The sequence below is a fragment of the Microtus oregoni genome, unplaced genomic scaffold (genome assembly GCF_018167655.1).
Source record: "Microtus oregoni isolate MIOR12 unplaced genomic scaffold, Mior012 000004F_ref0000308, whole genome shotgun sequence".
NCBI lineage: Eukaryota > Metazoa > Chordata > Mammalia > Rodentia > Cricetidae > Microtus > Microtus oregoni.
The window spans coordinates 36357717-36375627 of NW_024543063.1; the positions used below are offsets into that span (position 1 = coordinate 36357717).

General features: G+C 50.4%; 1 protein-coding gene across 1 annotated transcript in view; it reads right to left on the reverse strand.

The window, feature by feature from the left end:
* Plcg2 (phospholipase C gamma 2) overlaps nucleotides 1–17911 on the reverse strand; it is a 121722-nt gene that overhangs the window by 44955 nt on the left and 58856 nt on the right. Inside the window, exons 6-13 of the mRNA XM_041650097.1 lie at nucleotides 15348–15432; nucleotides 12870–12953; nucleotides 8399–8442; nucleotides 7608–7680; nucleotides 6447–6548; nucleotides 4822–4940; nucleotides 2656–2741; nucleotides 732–852 (exon numbers count right to left, since the gene is read on the reverse strand). Coding sequence (XP_041506031.1) covers nucleotides 732–852; nucleotides 2656–2741; nucleotides 4822–4940; nucleotides 6447–6548; nucleotides 7608–7680; nucleotides 8399–8442; nucleotides 12870–12953; nucleotides 15348–15432 — 714 coding nt within the window. The remainder of the gene's footprint in view (nucleotides 1–731; nucleotides 853–2655; nucleotides 2742–4821; nucleotides 4941–6446; nucleotides 6549–7607; nucleotides 7681–8398; nucleotides 8443–12869; nucleotides 12954–15347; nucleotides 15433–17911) is intronic.

A 17911-nucleotide genomic window follows, 5' to 3' on the forward strand; every position in this document is an offset into this window, starting at 1 on the left:
CCCCGCCCCAGTCCAGCGCCACCCCTACCCAACTCAAGGAACGTGAGCAGGAATTGCCTCAAAAACATCCGAGCCTGTTTACTGATTGCTGACCACGTGCGACACTAAGCACGTAGCATGCCTCACGCCATTTTAGTCTTCCGGCCCTGTGAGGTCCATGCAGTCATCACCATGGCTGGTAAGATGTGGTAATCACGGCAAAGAACCACAAAGGCGAACCATTCACAGACTCAAACTGGGAAAAAAGCACCTAGAACGCAGTCCCATGGGGTCTAAAGAGACGGCTCAGGGGTGGAGAGTTCATAATACTCTTCCAGAGAACCCCAGTTCAGCTCCCAAAACCCACATCTGGCCGCTCACAGCCACCTGTGACTCCAGCTGTGGGGATCCAGGGCCTTTGGCCTACTCTAGCACCTGAGCTCACACACACATACCCATACAAACACACACACACACACACACACACACACACATGCACACACACACATGCACACACACACATAATTAAAATAATAAACATAATTCTTAAGACCACTATCATTTCATAAAGCTACAAAGGCCACCTGCCAATAATTAGTCAAATGGAACCCAGGCTCCCCAGGGTTTAGGAGAACTGGGCAGTGTGTATATGCATGTGAGTATGTGTGTATCTGCGTCTGTCTGTCTGTCCACTCTCCAGCCCTATCAGCTTTCCCCTTTACAGACACGCCTCCGGAAAATCAGCCACTGACCTGGAGGTAACAAAGGCATGGTCTCGGATGGCCTGAACAACATCATCGAACTTGATCTTGGTGGTCCGTGTCCAGCCGTGATAGATGATGGGCTTCCCGTCAGGCCCGTCCCAGCAGTCCACTGGGGAGAAACCACAGGTGGCTCAGCACCAGCCAGCACAGCCACCAAGAGGGAGCAGGCAGACAGGACATGTGGCTGGGCTGAGAACATGAGGCTAGACCAGGTACCCACACCAGCTCCGTTCCCAGGGCTGACCCAGGCTTATCCGCACACACGTGGTCATTATCTACCGATCACAGAACTCAACATGCTTCCCTAAAACACTCCTTCCCATGCATCTTCCTTTGTAAGATGTTCCCAACAGGTTCTAGTTTCCCATGTCAGCTGTTCGAGGCTCCCCCTCACCAGGAGAAACAGCACGGAGCAATGAGCCAGTTTCTTAAAGGTTTGTGGTTAATTATGCAAACAGAATAAGACTGTGGGGGCTTGAACAACCCCCAGGACACAGGAGCTGGGGGCTTGTGACTTCATTTTCTTACATTTTTTTCTCAGAGAGAAAAAACTAGACCCAGGAGGTCCATATGTAACTGCCACGCCACTTGGCACAGGATAAGCAGGTTTGAAAACACTGGAGGCATGGTCTGTGGTCTGGACTGTTTTCTCAGCCACATACATGGTTATGACTGAGGAAAATGTTACCAGGGTTGGTTCCTGAAGGAGCACTCAATACGGCCAAGGAGGAGGTCCTTGGGTCACTGAGGGGGATATCCTTGACAGGGGTGGTGAGAGCCCAGCTTATTCCTCTTCCTCTCCTAGTTTGGTGGAAGCATTTGCTCTACCACATTTTCTTGTCATGGCCTGTCGTCAGAAGCCCCAAAACAATGCTCTGAATCCAAGATACAAAACCAGAAGAAAACAATAAACCTTCCACCACCACTAAGTTCATTATCTCAGGGGTTTTGTTACAGTGATAGGATACTAATCAGGTTGGGAAAGAAAGCCCAAAGATGGGCTGAACAGATAGTTCAAGAGATAAAGCATTTGCTGTACAAGTATGAGGACCAGAGTTCAAATCCCCAGAACCCATGTAGATGCTGGGCAAGTGGTGGTAAGGAATCCATGGGGGCAAGCTAGTTAGCTAGACTAGAGCTACAGGTTCACTGAGAGACCCTTCCTTCTGAACAGTGATTGTCAACTTCTGGTGTTTAAGCACATGGTGATGCACACACATGTAAACACACATGCTCGTGTATACACACACACACACACACACACACACACACACACACACACAAGAGCCATAGAGGTGATAAGAAAGGCAGACAGAAACAAGGGTCTGCTACCTGCCTGGCCACGGCTGTACCTGACTCTCTCTCTCTCTCTCTCTCTCTCTCTCTCTCTCTCTCTGTTTTTTGGGGTTTTTTGAGACAAGGTTTCTCTGTGCTTTGGAGCCTGTCCTGAACTAGCTCTTGTAGACCAGGCTGGCCTCAAACTCACAAGAGATCTACCTGCCTCTGCCTCCTGAGTGCTGGGATTAAAGGCGTGCGCCACCACAGTCCCTCTCAAGGCCTCACCTGTAGACAAGTGGCCCTGGGTGTGTCATGCTAACAGGGATGTATATCTGTGTTCCTCTTAGCAGAAAGTAACCCCTGCTGCTGGCCCCCAGCTGCCCAGTGTATCCGGACACTTTCTAGATGTCCCAACCTCCTTCCCAGATAGACGTCAATTCTTGCTTCGGGACAACTATCATCTAGGGGAAAAATCTCATCATCTTCTTCCCTAGAATTGCTCTGCATGAGGACCCCTCAGCCTGTCTCCCTTCCCTGCTCTCTCACCAATATTAAAGTCTTTAACACTGAAAAACAAATGCTGGGCTTCGTGGTTCTGCTCATCGCGCCTTCTTGGCCAGGACAGAATACTCACACTCTATGCAGCGACAGCCAGCACGCAGGCAGCGGATATATGCTTCTGTGGAGGACTCACTACGCAGCTGGTCCCCAGTGAGGTACCTGAAGGACAAAATGAGCCGCATCAGGGAGGCAGTACTGTACACAGTTCACGCTTCGAAACTGTGGTCACTTAAACAAAAATGCCCCCCCAAGCAATTAGGGAGTGGCGCTAGTAGGCTATGTGGCCTTGTTGGAGTGGGTGTGGGTTTGTTGGAGGAAGTGTGTCATGGGGGGCGGGCTTTGAGGTCTTAGATGCTCAAGCCAGGCCCAGTGTCTCATTCTTCCTTCCTGCTGCCTGAGGGTGCCAATGTGGAACTCTCAGCTCCTCTCCTGCACCAAGTCTGCCTGCATTCTACGATACTTCCAGCCATGATGATGATGGACTAAACCTCTGAACTGTAAGCCAGCCCCAATTAAATGTTTTCCTTTATAAGAGTTGCTGTGGCCGTGATGTCTCTTTGCAGCAATAGAAACTCTAAGACAGAGACCATCTGAGCCCAAGCCCCATGGGCCTGAGATCTTCTGATCTGGAAAGACACAGGCTAAGGTCTGAACCACATACATGCCATCCTGAGGCCTTGGGTTTGGGACCACCAATAAGATGTGCACAGTGACTTCCTAAGTGATCCATAGGCAATGAAGACGCTGTGTTCCTTCTTGGAGACCTGGGCTGAGCATGTCAGGAGCAATGGGGAAGCAGAGAGTAAGCTGTGGCCCTGTCACTGCCCACTGGGCTCTGGGTGCCAAAGAAATGAACCCTAGCTCCATCCATCCCTGAGGCTCAAGGCCAGCATAGGCAGGAGGCTCAACAACTCCTGGTAGAATGTATGGTGCCAGGAACCTAGTCAACAAAAACTGCCATAAAATAGGGTTGTTGTTGTTTTTTTAAAACAAACAGTAGTCATGTTTCTGAGTCTAATTTATTTCATTCAACATAATGATTTATGGTTCCATCCATTTTTTCACAAATGTAATAAATGATTTCATTTCCTTTACAGCTTTGTAAAATTCTATTGGATATACATGGTACACACACACACACACACACACACACACACAACATATGAATTACATTTTCTTTATCCAGTCTTTTGTTAGCCCATTTATTGCTTAGGTTATTTAGCATTGTTTTTGAGATTTTGACAGATACAAATAGTTGTATCCTTGCCTTCTCCCCATGCCACCCTCCCTCTCAGGATGTTCCTTAGCTCTCTCTAGGCTTGGAGAATCCACTGTCCTAAGATGAACTCAAGATGTACCACCTACCCGTTCCCCTGGAAAAGAGTTCCCCTTCCCAAATACCTAGGGGATGGCGCACTGCAGGTCTGGCTCATGCCTGTCTGCCCCTGAAAAGACACTTAGGGAAGTGCCCGTCAATAGCACTTTCCAACCTAAAGTCAAAGACTCCACCCGCATACGGAAATGACGTCAGAAGGCAACGTCTCTTCACTCCCTCAATTCACCCTCCTCTTTTCCAATCAGCAGAATTATCCGAAGAAGTGAATGAGAGCATGTCACTGGCTGAAGTGGCCGGAGGGTCCCTGCTGCCCTGTGACTTACAGACTTCTGCTCAGGCTGGCCGTCTATCTGGCCACTCTCCTCCCAGCCTCTTCACTCCAGCCTCAGAAATGCCTCCCCTCTGCTCCTGCTCCAGGACCTCTGCCCATGCAGCTCTGGGGATAAAACTCTCCTTCTCGTCAGGCCCTCTGTCCAGCCACCATCCCGTGCTTGGAGCTGACACTCAGTGAATGCCTTCCTCTCCGAGCACCTGAGAATGTGACTGCCCCTGCCTCCTCCACTGAGGAATCCTCACTCCTGGTAAGCAAAGAGCCTGGCCTGGGGTAGATGTTCTACAAACACCGGCTCCCTGGCTGAGTGAATGCTTCCATGGCAGGATGATCGAATCATAGAAAGCCAACTTTGCGAACTTGCTTTAGAAGGCCGTAGAGGACGCATAATCATCCCAATACTGCTGGAAAGAGAGCTGTGTTCTCCTACCCCTCTCCTGACCCCTCTAAACAATGTGGTCCTCCCTCCCCATCCCTTCACAGCCAGCTCTGTTGGGGCTGTGCACGGGGCACCAGCTGACTGGATCACTCTCAGTGCTGCGGGACCAGCCTGGGGTCACCCAAAAACTCACGTGTTGTGGGAAGAGGAGATCCAGTAATGTGACAAGGGGTTGTTCATGTCTTGCATGTCCACCACGTCATACTTCTCATCCCAGATGCTGTTCTCCCGTGAAAACAGGTACGTGAGGAACTGAAAGAGACACCAGGGTGGAGACATGGTAGGACAGGAGACTCAGAGTCTACCTGTTTCTAGCTAGTGTTCATGCATTGGTCAACTTGGACATATGGGACCAATAGCTGGTCCACAGACCTCAGGTTCCCGTGGTTTCAGTACAGATGACTCAGGCTGCATCCCTCCTTCTCAACATAAACCCTTCACAGACCTACAGATCATTTATTTCCCTTTTCCATGTGCATCCCAAAATGTCCACTGCTGCCAAAACACCAGCTGCCCACATGGGAGCATCACGTCATATCAGCTACTAACCATGGGTGAGTCCGACGCTCAGCATCAGAGACACAATTACAAACACGTGAATGTCAAGGGATGGAAAGATGCCGGGCCTAGGGGCCCAAGTCTGTTGGTCCAGATACTCAAAAGGATGAAGCAGGAGGATCACAGAGTCAAGGCTTCTCTGGGCTACCATGAGTTCAAATCCAGCATGAACAACTTACTGAGAACCTGCCTCAAAATGAAAAGTATAAGGGGACCTGAGGGATGAGTTGGTGGCAGAGTGCTTGGATAATGACTCTGAAGCCTTGGGTTAAAAAATGTGGGCTACTGAACAGAGAAGAGGGAACCGAATTTCCTATCCCAACTCTTAGCACCTTAGAAAGAAAGAGAAAGAGAGAGGGAGGGAGGGAGAGGGAGAGAAAGGGAGAGGGAGGGGGGGCTGGCTAGATGATTTCGTGGGGAAACTATGGGTTAAGAATGTTTCATGGGTTTGAACCCCAGAACCCACATGAAAGCTGGGTGCGGCAGTACATGCTGTAACCTCCGTGTTCCTCCCCTGAGGTGTGAACTGGAAACAAGAGACCCCCAGGAGCTTCAGGGCCAGTCAACCTGGCGCATGCCGCAGCCATGGAGACCCTGCTTCAAATAAGGTGGCAGACAAGAACCAACACCTACACACACACAAGAGTGGGGGGACAAAATGAACAGGTCCTGGGGTATAGGTCTGCGGTAGATCACCTGCTAGCATGCCAAAGGCCCTGGGTTCTACTACTGCCAACACAAAGAGGCAGAGAAGGGGCCCAGGAACTTTCCCATCTACCCACTCCTAACATTTAAAAAAAAGAAACCTCAGAAACACTGACTGACTCAGAAGTACATTTCACTGCTATAAATCAGACTGCCCCACCTGGCAGGTGATAATCCGCATCCCTTCTGTCCCTCCTCTGCCACCTGTACAAGGTCAACTGCTGTTTAGAAATGCCTTCCAGGCCCAACCATCTAAGCATTTGGGCTGTTTGGTTGGTTTCTCCCTGGTGGCGAACGCCCTCTAGTGGTGAAATCAATAAACTCCTCCCAGGAGAGAATCAAGAAAGAGAAAGGTGGGCACAGTCCTCACCCTGTAAAAACCACTCCCCAGAAGTCTGTCTCAGAGCACCTGACAATGACACCTTCTGAAGGGACACAGGAAGGAACAGGTGAGCACATAGGTACTGCTCACGTGACAAGCCCCAGCCCACTCACCTCGTCCACGAACAAGAAGGGCTCTGCGGTTTCCCTCATGGTGTCGTCAATGAACTTGGTCATCCGCTCCCGGACTTTGTTCAGATCCTGAGCCCATAGCTCCTTAAAGACGACAGAGACAACACAAAATCACCAAAGCAACAGGCTTCCTTTGCGGGACGTAGTCAAGGTAACCAAAGACTGAACCATCATCCAAGTTCCAATCTACCGGCCATCCAGGCCCACACACCAAAGCCCCATCCCAGCATGACCTTGGCCAGAGGTTAGCAAACACCTTCTGTGTGGACCACAGTGTTCCCTGCTGTCACCATTTAACAGCCATCACCGCGTGAAAGCAGCCACGGACCCAATACAGGCCATGAGAGTGACGGCACCCCAATAAACTTCATCTATGAAAGTAAAGCAACCACCAGCTTGTGAATGGGAGACCACTGTCTGCCAAGAACTTTCTGGGCTAGGTCACACTCTCTGGGTGTCAGCATGAAGTAGCCCAGGGAGCATGGTGAGTTATGCCGATATCGTGGTTTGATTGCAAATGTCCCCTACAGGCTCATGGGCACGGGCATGGCTTGTGTTCAGGTGGTGGTGCTCTCAGGGAAAGACCACAGAAACTTCTGCTGGTGGAAGTGTGGGCCTTCTGTATGGGGTCACGGGGTCATCCTGTGTATCACAGGGGAACATTTAACAGCATCTGTCTACCAGGCACCATCATGGTACCCAAGAACGTCCATACACACGGGGGTGACCACATGCCATCAGATAATGACATCCCAACAGGAAACTCCTGTGACTGCCTCAACGCAGGGAGCCAGCATGTCGCAGATGGCATCCTCTGTGGAGACTTCCATCTCATCCCCTAGAGGACCCGAGGCTTGGTCCGTCTAGTTACGTCCTCCCACCCAGGAGGGATGGCCTCCCTGGAAGATACTCCTGAGGTGGCTTCAGGGGAAGAGCTGACACCAGTCAGGTGAGGGATGTCTTGTTCAAGCCCTCAAGCCCCTGTCCTGCTCTGGCAGAGTCCCCTCAGCCACTGAAAGTGGCCATAGGAGATGGGGAACTTGCTGGGGCCCCACCCCACCTCAGGGAGGCCACCGGTGTGCTGTGACAGCAAGTGTCCAGAGAGCACTGTGTCCCTGACGCCACATCTTGCAATCCTCTCACCTGTTGTTCATGTAAAAGAAACCTCTGGAAGTCCTGCAGGTAGACAGCAGAGGCATCAGGCCGGTCTGTGTTCCTGCCCTCGGAGAAAGTGACAAGGTGGTTAGAAAGGACATTTGTGAGAAAAGGTCTACCTCCACCCTGAGGCCCCGCCCTATGCTCTGAGCACACCACTAATCTAGAAACAGAGACAGAAGAGGCTCAAAAAGAGACCCCAACAGGACATTCTTAGAGATCGTGGACAGCATTCAAGAGCTATAGAAGGTCTGAGGAGCCCTCAGATGGATAGAACCCGGAGACCAGAGCAGCAAGAGCCAAGGAAGTGACACACTGGGAAGAGACAGGAAGGGAGGGGAGTGGAGGGGAGGGGAGAGAAGAAAAGGGAGGGAAGAGGAGAGGAGACACAGTAGAGAGGAGGGGAGCAGAGCAGAGAGAAGGAAAGGGAGGGGAGGGGAAAGAAGTGACAGGAGAGGGGAGGGGAGCAGAGGGGAGAGAAGGAAAGGGAGGGGAGGGGAGCGAAGGGGAGGGCAAGGGGAAAAAAGAACCCTATTGGCTTGTCACATTCCCTAAAGCTTCAGGAAGGAAGCCTGAGGCTCACAGTTCTCTCTTCAGAAACCCCTAGACCTTCCTCACAACACTCCACATCCCACGGATGCTGTTCACTCACCCACACTGTGCAACAAACCCGGGGTCAGTAACTGCACACGGCACCCACCCACTACCACCACCACCACCAGAGGCCAGCTTGGCACACGGACACAGCCTTGGACAGCAAAGCGTCAGAGGAATCTCACCCAAGGATGAACACGGAGGAGTCCTTTTTGAATTCATCAAGTATCTGAAATGAGAAACAGGCAGAAAACAAGAGTATCACACCAAGCTCCGCATGGTATCAAGACTTCTGTTCCAAAGTTATCAATGGGCTGGAGAGACGGCTCAGCAGTTTGGAGCGTTTGTTGTTCCTGCAGAGGATCTGGGTTCAGTTCCCAGCACCAACATGGCAGTTCACAGCCATCTGTAACTCCAGTTCCAAAAGATCCAACACCTTCTGGACACCACAGGCACTAGGCACACACATGCAGGCAAAGGACTCAAACATATAAAATACAATAAGTCTAAATAATAATAAAGAAAAAGTTACATTATTAAAAAATTACAAGAAGGAAATGAGTGGCGGGGGTGGAGCGTGTGTCTGGGGAGGATGAGACAGAGGATCTTGACTTTAAGGCCAGCCTGGGCTACATAGTAAGACTACACCTCAAAAGACAAAGAGGAAGAGGAAGTGGGAGGGAGGAAGGAGAAGAAGAAGGAAGATGGAGGGAAAGAAAGGGCACAAATGAAGTAACAAAGCCATGGTGCACACGTGTGGAGGTCAGAGGACATCGAGCAGGACTCAGCTCACGCCTTCTACCGTGAGGGTCCCAGGAATCAAACTCAGGTCGTCAGGCTTGGCAGCAAGCCCCTCTACCCACAGAGCCCTCTCAGTGAAGCCGTTTTCACCACTGATGTTTTAAGAATTAACAGGAAGCATCTGTGGCTGGGCATCAGAGTCAGTTGGGAAATGTGCCAGGGGCACACGTCCTCCAGCAAAGCATCGCTCTGAGCTTTGGTCCCCACATCTAACCTTCCACAGCACCCCAGAAGGATGGAAATGTATCAGGCTCAGCACTGTGCTGTCATGTGACCCACCTAAGGAACTGTCAGCTGACAGCTCTGCTCACGTTACTAAGACCTAGCTGTATGAGTGTATCTTCCTGCTGCTGCCCAACCTTCCAACGTTAAGCCCCAAGAGCTGTAATGCAGGCAGGTGGTTAGACACAAGGAAGAACAGGCAACTAAAAGCTAGAATCCATTTGGCTGCGGAATGATCAAGTACCCGTTCCCTAGATATAGAAGTGAGGATCATAGGTCTCCATAACAACTCCAGGAAATCCAACTCCCCTACCCCATCCCCGGAGCTCAGGAGCCAGAACGATCTGCTAGCAGTTGGAGGAGGCATTGACTGTACAGAAGCAGGATGGTTCGGCAAGCCAGTGTAGGTTGAGCTGGCATCATTCAAATTCTAAAACCACGGAGTTACAAAATACAGCAGCTGGACTGTGGCGTATCACCCTACCGATGGGGGCGATTACAGCTGTCTGTGAACATAAATTGAAAGAGACTGCTGGGCCAGCCTGGGAAGATGGCAGCCATCCATTCCATGGGATGCTACAGGGAACTGTGGACCCAAGAATGGACAGATCCCAATATGGACGGGGGTGGGGGTGGGGGAAGGTTCTAAGAAGCCAAAAATCTGCAGGGTAATGGCGGTGCACGCCTTTAATCCCAACACCTGGGAGGCAGAGGCAAGCGGATCTCTGATTTGAGGCCAGCCTGCTCTACAGAGTTCCAGGACAGCCAGGGCTACATAGAGAAACCCTGGCTTGAAAAAACAAAAATGAAAAAGGAGGAGAGGGAGGAGGGGTAGGAGGATGAAGAGGAAGAGGAGTTGGAGGAGGAGGAGGAGGAGGAGCCAAAACTCTGGGCTTTAAATGGAGGCTGTTAATTTTCGAATGCTTAAACCCTGGCAGAATCAGGCTCAGTGTGGTCTTCTGAACACCAGAGGGCAGTCTTCGACACGGATGTTTCCACAGGGAGAAGAGGAGCAAACAGTATCTCCTTCCCCCTTCCTCCCCTACACCTTTCTTTCTCCCTCCCTTTCTCCCAGTCCTCTCCCTCTGTCTCCCTCTCTCTCCCCTTCTCTCCTTTCACAGGCAGGGGCACGCGTGCATGCACATCCACACACACACACACACACATACACACACTTTAAATAAAAAGAGTTGTAATAAAAAATTCAGGCTATAGCCGAGTGTAGTGGCATTGAGGAAGCTGAAATAGGAGAAAAGTTCATTTGAGGCCAACCTGGGCCACATAGCAAGGTCTAAGACAGCCTGGGCTACATAGTGAGGTCACTTCAACAAGAAATAATCTAAAACTGAAATACACCTTGGGCTGGGGAATAAGACCAAGATTGCTTAGTAACTAAGACAGGAAAGGACCTTCCGTGTCCTTAATGGGACATCCTAGTGGGAACATGGGAGACAGTGGCAAAGGGCATGTGTTGTGTACATGTGGTCCTGGGTTTGGTCCCAGCACCAATGAGAGAGAAAAGAAATAAATATAGTTCATGTGTAATTCGATCCCACCCACTCTCACCCCCACTGGCAGGTGAAGCAGCTGTGGGGCAGACCTTATTCTCAGGTTTTGCCTCTATATGCCCAACAGACAGCATTCTGAACTTTCTAGAAACACTATGGTAAAACTGACAACTCGTTATTTGTTCATTTTTCTTTCTATTCATGTGTGTTTGTGTGTGGGTATATGTGCATGAGTGCAGGTGTCATTGGCGGCCAGAAGAGGGCACTGTAGCCCCCAGAGCTGGAGTTCCAGGTGGTTGCACACCACCCCTCTGTGGGTGCTGGAAACTGAACTCCTCTCCAAGTGCCCTGGGCCTTCATAACCACCGAACTCTCCAGCTCCAGCCCCACAGCTTGAATGAATGGAGCTTTGCATAGTCTGGGCCAATTACCTAAGACGGCAGCTGTCACCATCAACGCTCACACACACACACTGTCATTGTGTGATGAAATGGCTGCATGCCTATGGTGGCCAGGGAGTAGAATGTGCTGGTTTGAATAAAAATGCCCCTAGAGATTCATATTTTTGCATGTTTGGTCCCCAGTTGGATAACTGACGGTAAGGACTAGGAGGTGTGGCCTTGTGAGAGCAGGTGTGGCCTCATTGGAGGAAGTGTGTCACTGGCCATGGGCTTTGCCAGTCCGCCGTTCCTTCCTGCTGCCATGCTCCCCACCATACTATAATGGACTAATAGTCTGAAACTCTAAGCAAGACCCCAATGAAAGGCTTGTTTTTAAAATAAGTATTGTCAAGCCAGGCGGTGGTGGTGCACGCCTTTAATCCCAGCACTCAGGAGGGAGAGGCAGGCGGATCTCTGTGAGTCTGAGACCAGCCTGGTCTACAAGAGCTAGTTCCAGGGCAGGCTCCAAAACCACAGAGAAACCCTGTCTCGAAAAACAAAATAAATAAATAAGTGTTGTTGTCTTGCCTATGGAGTCTCTTCACAGCAACGGAACAGTGACTAAGACTCTAGTTGATGTTGAAGTGCCCAATCCACCACGAAAGGTACCACAAGAACCCGAGCTGTGTACGGATAGCTGAACATGGGGAGTTAGCCAGTAAGCAGCTTTCCTCCAAGGTTCCTACCCTGACTTCTCTCAGTGATCCATCACAATTGCCAAACAAACCCAATGAAGAGCCAAACTAGCAAGCCAAGCAAGCCTCTAGACCGAGTTCAGTCCCCAGGAGCCACACAAAGATTGAAAGAGAACTGACCGACACACACGCAAACATGTATGAGATGATTGCTAATCCTATGTTTCACCCAAAGAACACCACTCACAACCTCCCAGACTAGGAGAGACGAATGTGGCTCTCATGTCTCAAAGACACAAAGCTCATCTAGGTGGAGCCTCCATGGAGGTCACTCAGCAGGGCCCTAGAATTTAGCCAGTGTTAGTTAGGCCTAATAAGCGATCTGGTGGCTTCAGCAAAACTGAGTTGCCAAATGCCATCTTCGGATCCAAATGAAAGTGTATCTTAATTTTAAAACAGCCTGATGCATCCATGTAAGAAAAGGAGAAGTCGGAGGCCGGCTCTATGGCTAGACTGCCTGCCTACCATGTACAAAGCCCTGGGTCACCCTGATTCTATAACCTGACCATGTCAACTGATTCTATAATCCCAGCACTCATGAGCTGGAGGCGGGAGGATTGGAAATTCAAAGCCAACTTTGCAGGGCAAGTTTGAGGCCAGCCTGGACTATAAGGGATCCTGTCTCAAAAATAACTAAAGCAATGAACCAATGAACATATAAAGCCCAGAGATGGCTATGAATAACTTGCTGGATTCCCTTCCAGAATGGCTTGGTGTTGCTGTGTGATTTATACTGTTTTCTTTTCATACACTTCAAAGTTCTGATCAAATTTATGATCATAGAATTCCCTCCAGGAAGGTCAGCAAGCCCCACCCACCCCCATATTGTCCCCACAGCTCTGCATGGTTAAGACAATTTGCCAGGCTCCTAAAGTCATCCACCGTCACGCTCATCTGTGCTTCTTTGACTCAGTGGGAAGCGGAACCCTTCCTGTGGGCTTCTCAGCTCTGCACCTGACTCAGAAACACAAGACGAGAGAGTCCTCTTACCGACTTTTGCTGGTCAAACATGAGCTTTTTATAGAAGAGATGGAACTGTTCAAAACTGAGCTCATCTTTCTGCGCACCGATTTCCTGTAAGTATAAAAGGCAAAAGTGATTGCATACAGCTAGGTATCCACCATCACACCTCTGCCCTCTTCCCTCTACCCTCTGCACACAAACAGAACGGCTGGAGTCAACCTGCAATCCTCTGAGCCCCAAATGACAGTGATTCCCCAGTCTCCTGCCTGGAAGAATACAGAGGATGCCTACCCTTGAGTCCCAGGGAACCCCAGGAGGGAAGTCTTGGCCAGTTTTTCAAGAGCCACATGGGATGACTCCCTTTTTTCGGGGGGAGGAGATACTTTCTTTTAGATTGCCAAATTCAGATATACTGATCAAGTACACATTTCTGACTAATGTGTATGTGTTAAGGCAGAAAGTGTGTGTGTGTGTGTGTGTGTGTGTATGTTTCTGTCTGTGTTGGAGTGGAAGTGCATGTGTGTGCCTGTGTGTGGACATGTGTATGCATGTGTATGTGTGTATCTGTGCATGTGGCTATATATGTGTGTGTGCTTGTGTGTGGACATGTGTATGTGTCTATATGTGCTTATCTGTGTATGTGGCTGTATATGTGTGTATGTGTGTATCTGTGCGTGTGTGTGTGTGTGTGTGTGTGAAGGCTAAAGGAAAACCTCAGTTGTCATTCCTCAACCAGCATCTACCATTTTGGGGTGGTTTCTTTGTGACTTTGGGGGGGTTGTTGTTGTTGTGGCTTTTTGTGTTGTCTTTTTTTTAAAAAAAAAAAAAACAAGGCTTCTCACTGGCCTGAAACACACCAAGAATGACAGGCCACCTGGCCAGCAGGTTCCAGAGATCCATCTTTCTCAGTCCCTCCAGCATAGGAATGACAAGAACACGCCAACCATGCCTACTATGTGTGTACACACATGTATGATACAGGCAGGATGCCACAGTGTGTGTAGAGGTCGGAGGACAATGTTACAAAATCAGCTCTCTCCTTCCTCCTTTACAAGGGCTCTAGGGATCGAACTCTGGCTGCCAAGCTTACAAGGTGGGCACTTCCACTCTCTGGGCCCTATCACCCCCTCAAAACCTAGCTCCTTTGACATGAGTTCTGAGACTTGAACTCAAGTCCTCAAGGAATTGACTGGCTGAGCTATCATCCTATCCCTAAGAAAAATGTATTTAAAAAAACCTAACTCACTCAGTCAGGAGTCAGAGGTCAGCCTTAATTAGTTGTTTTACGGCTTTAATCAACTCACTAGACTTTTAGACTCGTGGTGTCTTCATTTGTAAAATGGCAGCCCTATCGCCGCCCTCATAGGATGTCTCAGAAACCAAGGTAGTATCTTCAAAATGCCTGCCTCTTCATCTGCTTGAGAAAGCAAGACCGCATGGATGAGGCTGCTGCTCAGTGGTTAACAGCATGTATTGTTTTTGCAAAGGACCCAAGTACAGTTCCCAGCACCCACATCAAGTGGTTTTCACAACTACTGCAACTGCACCTCCAAGGGACCCCAATGCCTCTGCCTTCACGTACATACCCACACATAATTTAAAACTGAATTTAAAGAAAGCAAGATTGAGAATCGTATAGGGATTGACGACATTTATCTCTTCTCCCTCTCAATCTCTCAGATCCGCTTTCTGCTGTAATGAGTGGAGAACGGGGTAAAAGGGCAGGCCCGAGGATAGCACAGTTTGCATAAACATGGCCTGCTGTCCCAGGAGCTCACTGGTACCCAAAGGAATGCAGTTGTCTAGTAAGGGGAATCCCATGAATGGCAGCTGACACAAACACCCTAAGTGAGCCTCCTGAGGAGGCTCCTGGGATCCAATGTGCATTCCCTGACAGCATCTGTCTGCGGTGGGAAAGATGCACCAGCTCCATCCAGCCCTGCCCCACTGCACCCCAACATTCAAGGGGCAGAGAGACTCCACCGGCTGCCCCACCCACCTCTCCAGTGCAGAAGAACACAGCAAACTTCAGGGATGGGGGAAGGAAGGACAGACAGTTGGAAGAACGAGTGGTCGGAGGAAGAGGACAAAAAAAGAGTCGGGCCTAATGAGAATACAAAACACGATGGCAGATACCTCTGGTACCCGCTAGAAGGCATCTGCCACAGCATTTTACAGTGGGCCTGTGTGTTCCTGTTACAAAGGTAAGAGTCTGTGGGAAGGTCCTGGGAATGGTGACAGACAGACTAGTGGGGACAGAAACACACAGATGTTCCAAGTCCCACAGTCCAGCAAGCTAGGCTCCGCTCGCTCCGTCCTCGGCAAGTCCTCAGAAGGGCCCTCCGACAGCCACGGGGCTCCACTGGCTGGGTCGGGGTTGATGCGCTCCAGAGGCACTGGACTTGGCTAGGTGCCAATCCACAGAGCCCCAGGCCAGCATGGGTCTCTGAATGAGGCACTAAGCGGGTCTGAGTTCTAGTTCCCCGGCTGAGCTTCGGAACTCACCACCAGCTTGTCCTTGAGGAACTTGACGCTGCTCACTTTGAAGTTGACCAGGGGCAAGATGGCTTTCAGCTCTCGGAGGCTGATGCTGCAAAGAGAAGACCTCGGGTTCATCAGCCTCGGGGGTGGGTGGGAAGGGTGGCGCAACCCCATCGACACCCACCTTGACACCCCTCCATGAGAATTAAATAAGATACTATGCTGGGCAGTGGTGGCGCACGCCTTTAATCCCAGCACTTGGGAGGCAGAGGCAGGAGGATCTCTGAGTTCGAGGTCAGCCTGGTCTACAAGAGATAGTTCCAGGACAGGCTCCAAAGCTACAGAGAAACCCTGCCTCGGAAAACCAAAAAGAAAAAGGAAAAGAAATAAGATACAAGGGGGCCGGAAGGAAGGGACAGTCTGGAGAGGCTGGTCCCTACCCCTTGGTGAAGGTGGAAGACAAGAGTCATGTGGTAGGAGACAGCTCTGGACGCAAGTCATGGAGGAGACCCGATGTGGGCACAACACTATGAGCATCAGGCACCCGAAGAAGCTCAGAAACAACGCTCATGGGGTTTCAAAGTAAAGTAAACCAGAAAAGGGCAAACGTAAAGACAGACAGTACTGCTATGTGCCGGGAAGTTCGTCGTCATCCTCACCCAAGAAGGCTGACTGCATAGAAGCCAGTGGACTACAGAAGATGTCTCGCAGGGTAAGTGACATACCCTTTGGCCAGGGCAGGATGAAGACAGGGAAGCAGCAGGTGACAGACGTACGGCAAGACACAGGAGAGAAAAATTGAGACCATGCAGATGAAAGAGGAAGAAGTCAGAGGTCCCCAGGAGGAGCCCAGGAAAGGAAATGCCCACATCTGGAAACTGAGAATAAGGAGGGGACCCAAGAGTCAAGGCAGCTGCTTAGGGTCTGACTCACAGAGCAGGTGCAGGGGGCCTGAGCACCCGGGACATTGAGCCCAAACACTCCAACCCGACACCTGTCCAAAGGCACCACTTCAGACAACAGAGGCACTGGCCAAAGGGCTCCTTCAGATTCTTCATGCTAGGAACAACTGAGGCCCCTTCCAGAACTCCCTCCCCTCCCCCACCCCCAACAACACACATCCAGTCCAAGCACTTCCCAGCAGCTAGAAGGAGGGAAGGCAGCAACTCTTAGCTGCATCTGCCTCTGCCACTCCCAGGAGATGGAAAAAACGTCTTCCTCACAGGCCCATCCCATGCCAGGGGCCCCCAGGACCCAGTGACAGGTCCAAGCATACAAAGGAGACCTGACTCTCTGGACCCTCGTTCCAGAGGGAGAGCCAGCCTGTTGCCTGGACTCCCTGCAGCCATCAGTCTCTTCTCAGTGCCCAGTATCTGCTTCCTGGACACAAACCAACAACTCAGATTCCATCCTAGGCCTCAACTGGAAACCAGGGTTTTGGGAACTTAAAAAAACGAACAAACAAAAAATAACAGACAAACTTCCCCCAAGGGACAGCTGACACCCCTTCCATGCAGACATCATCAACCATGCAGATCACCAGAAGGCCAAGCTGGGTCCTGGGATTCTTCAAGGCCACTCCTTGAGTAGCCATCCCCAGTGGAGGCCCTGGAATCTGCCTGCCGTCCTGATGCTAAACAATCTCTTGCCCACAGCTTTTTATGATGATGATGACAATAGAGATTTAATGTGGAGTGTGTTCTGTAAGCCACGCCCTGTCCAGGCCCTTTGCCATGTGACCTCACTGAATCCCATAAACCAACATCCAGCCTGGATGACATCGTGGCTCTTCATAGATAGGGAAACTGAGGAAGAATAATCAATTACCCCAATATCACACAAGCAGTTATATATGTATTGAGACAGGGTTTCTCTGTAGCTTTGGAGTACTGCTTGTTGTCTGTCTGTTCCTGTCTCCCCGTCTTTCCACCCGCCATGTGTGTAAGTGTGTGTGTGTGTGTGTGTGTGTGTGTGTGTATGTGTGTGTGTGTGTCTATGTGCGTGTCTCTGTGTGTGTCTGTGTGTGTCTGTGTACATGTGTCTGTGTCTCTGTGCGTGTCTGTGTGTGTCTATATGTGTGTTTGTGCCTGTGTGTGTCTGTGTCTGTGTGTGTGTCTCTCTGTGCATGTGTCTGTGTGTGTGTCTGTGCGTGTGTCTCTGTGTCTGTGTGTGTGTCTGTGCGTGTGTCTCTGTGTCTGTGTGTGTGTCTCTGTGTCTGCGCGTGTGTCTCTATGTCTGTGTGTGTGTCTCTGTGTGTGTCTCTGTGTCTGTGTGTGTGTCTGTGCGTGTGTCTCTGTGTCTGTGCGTGTGTCTCTGTGTCTGTGTGTGTGTCTGTGCGTGTGTCTCTGTGTCTGTGCATTGAGACAGGCTCTCACCACATAGTCCTCAGCATCTAAGGGCGAGAACGACGGATGTGCATCACCAAGCCTGGCTAACCTCACAGAACTTGCTAGGGTGATGTATATGTTCTATATCTGTGTGGCTCAGCACACCAGCAGCCAACCACACACACAGCCACTGTGTTGGAGGTCCTGGGCCATCCACTGCATCTGTGACTAACTAAAGGGCCCACGTACTCAGCAACTCCT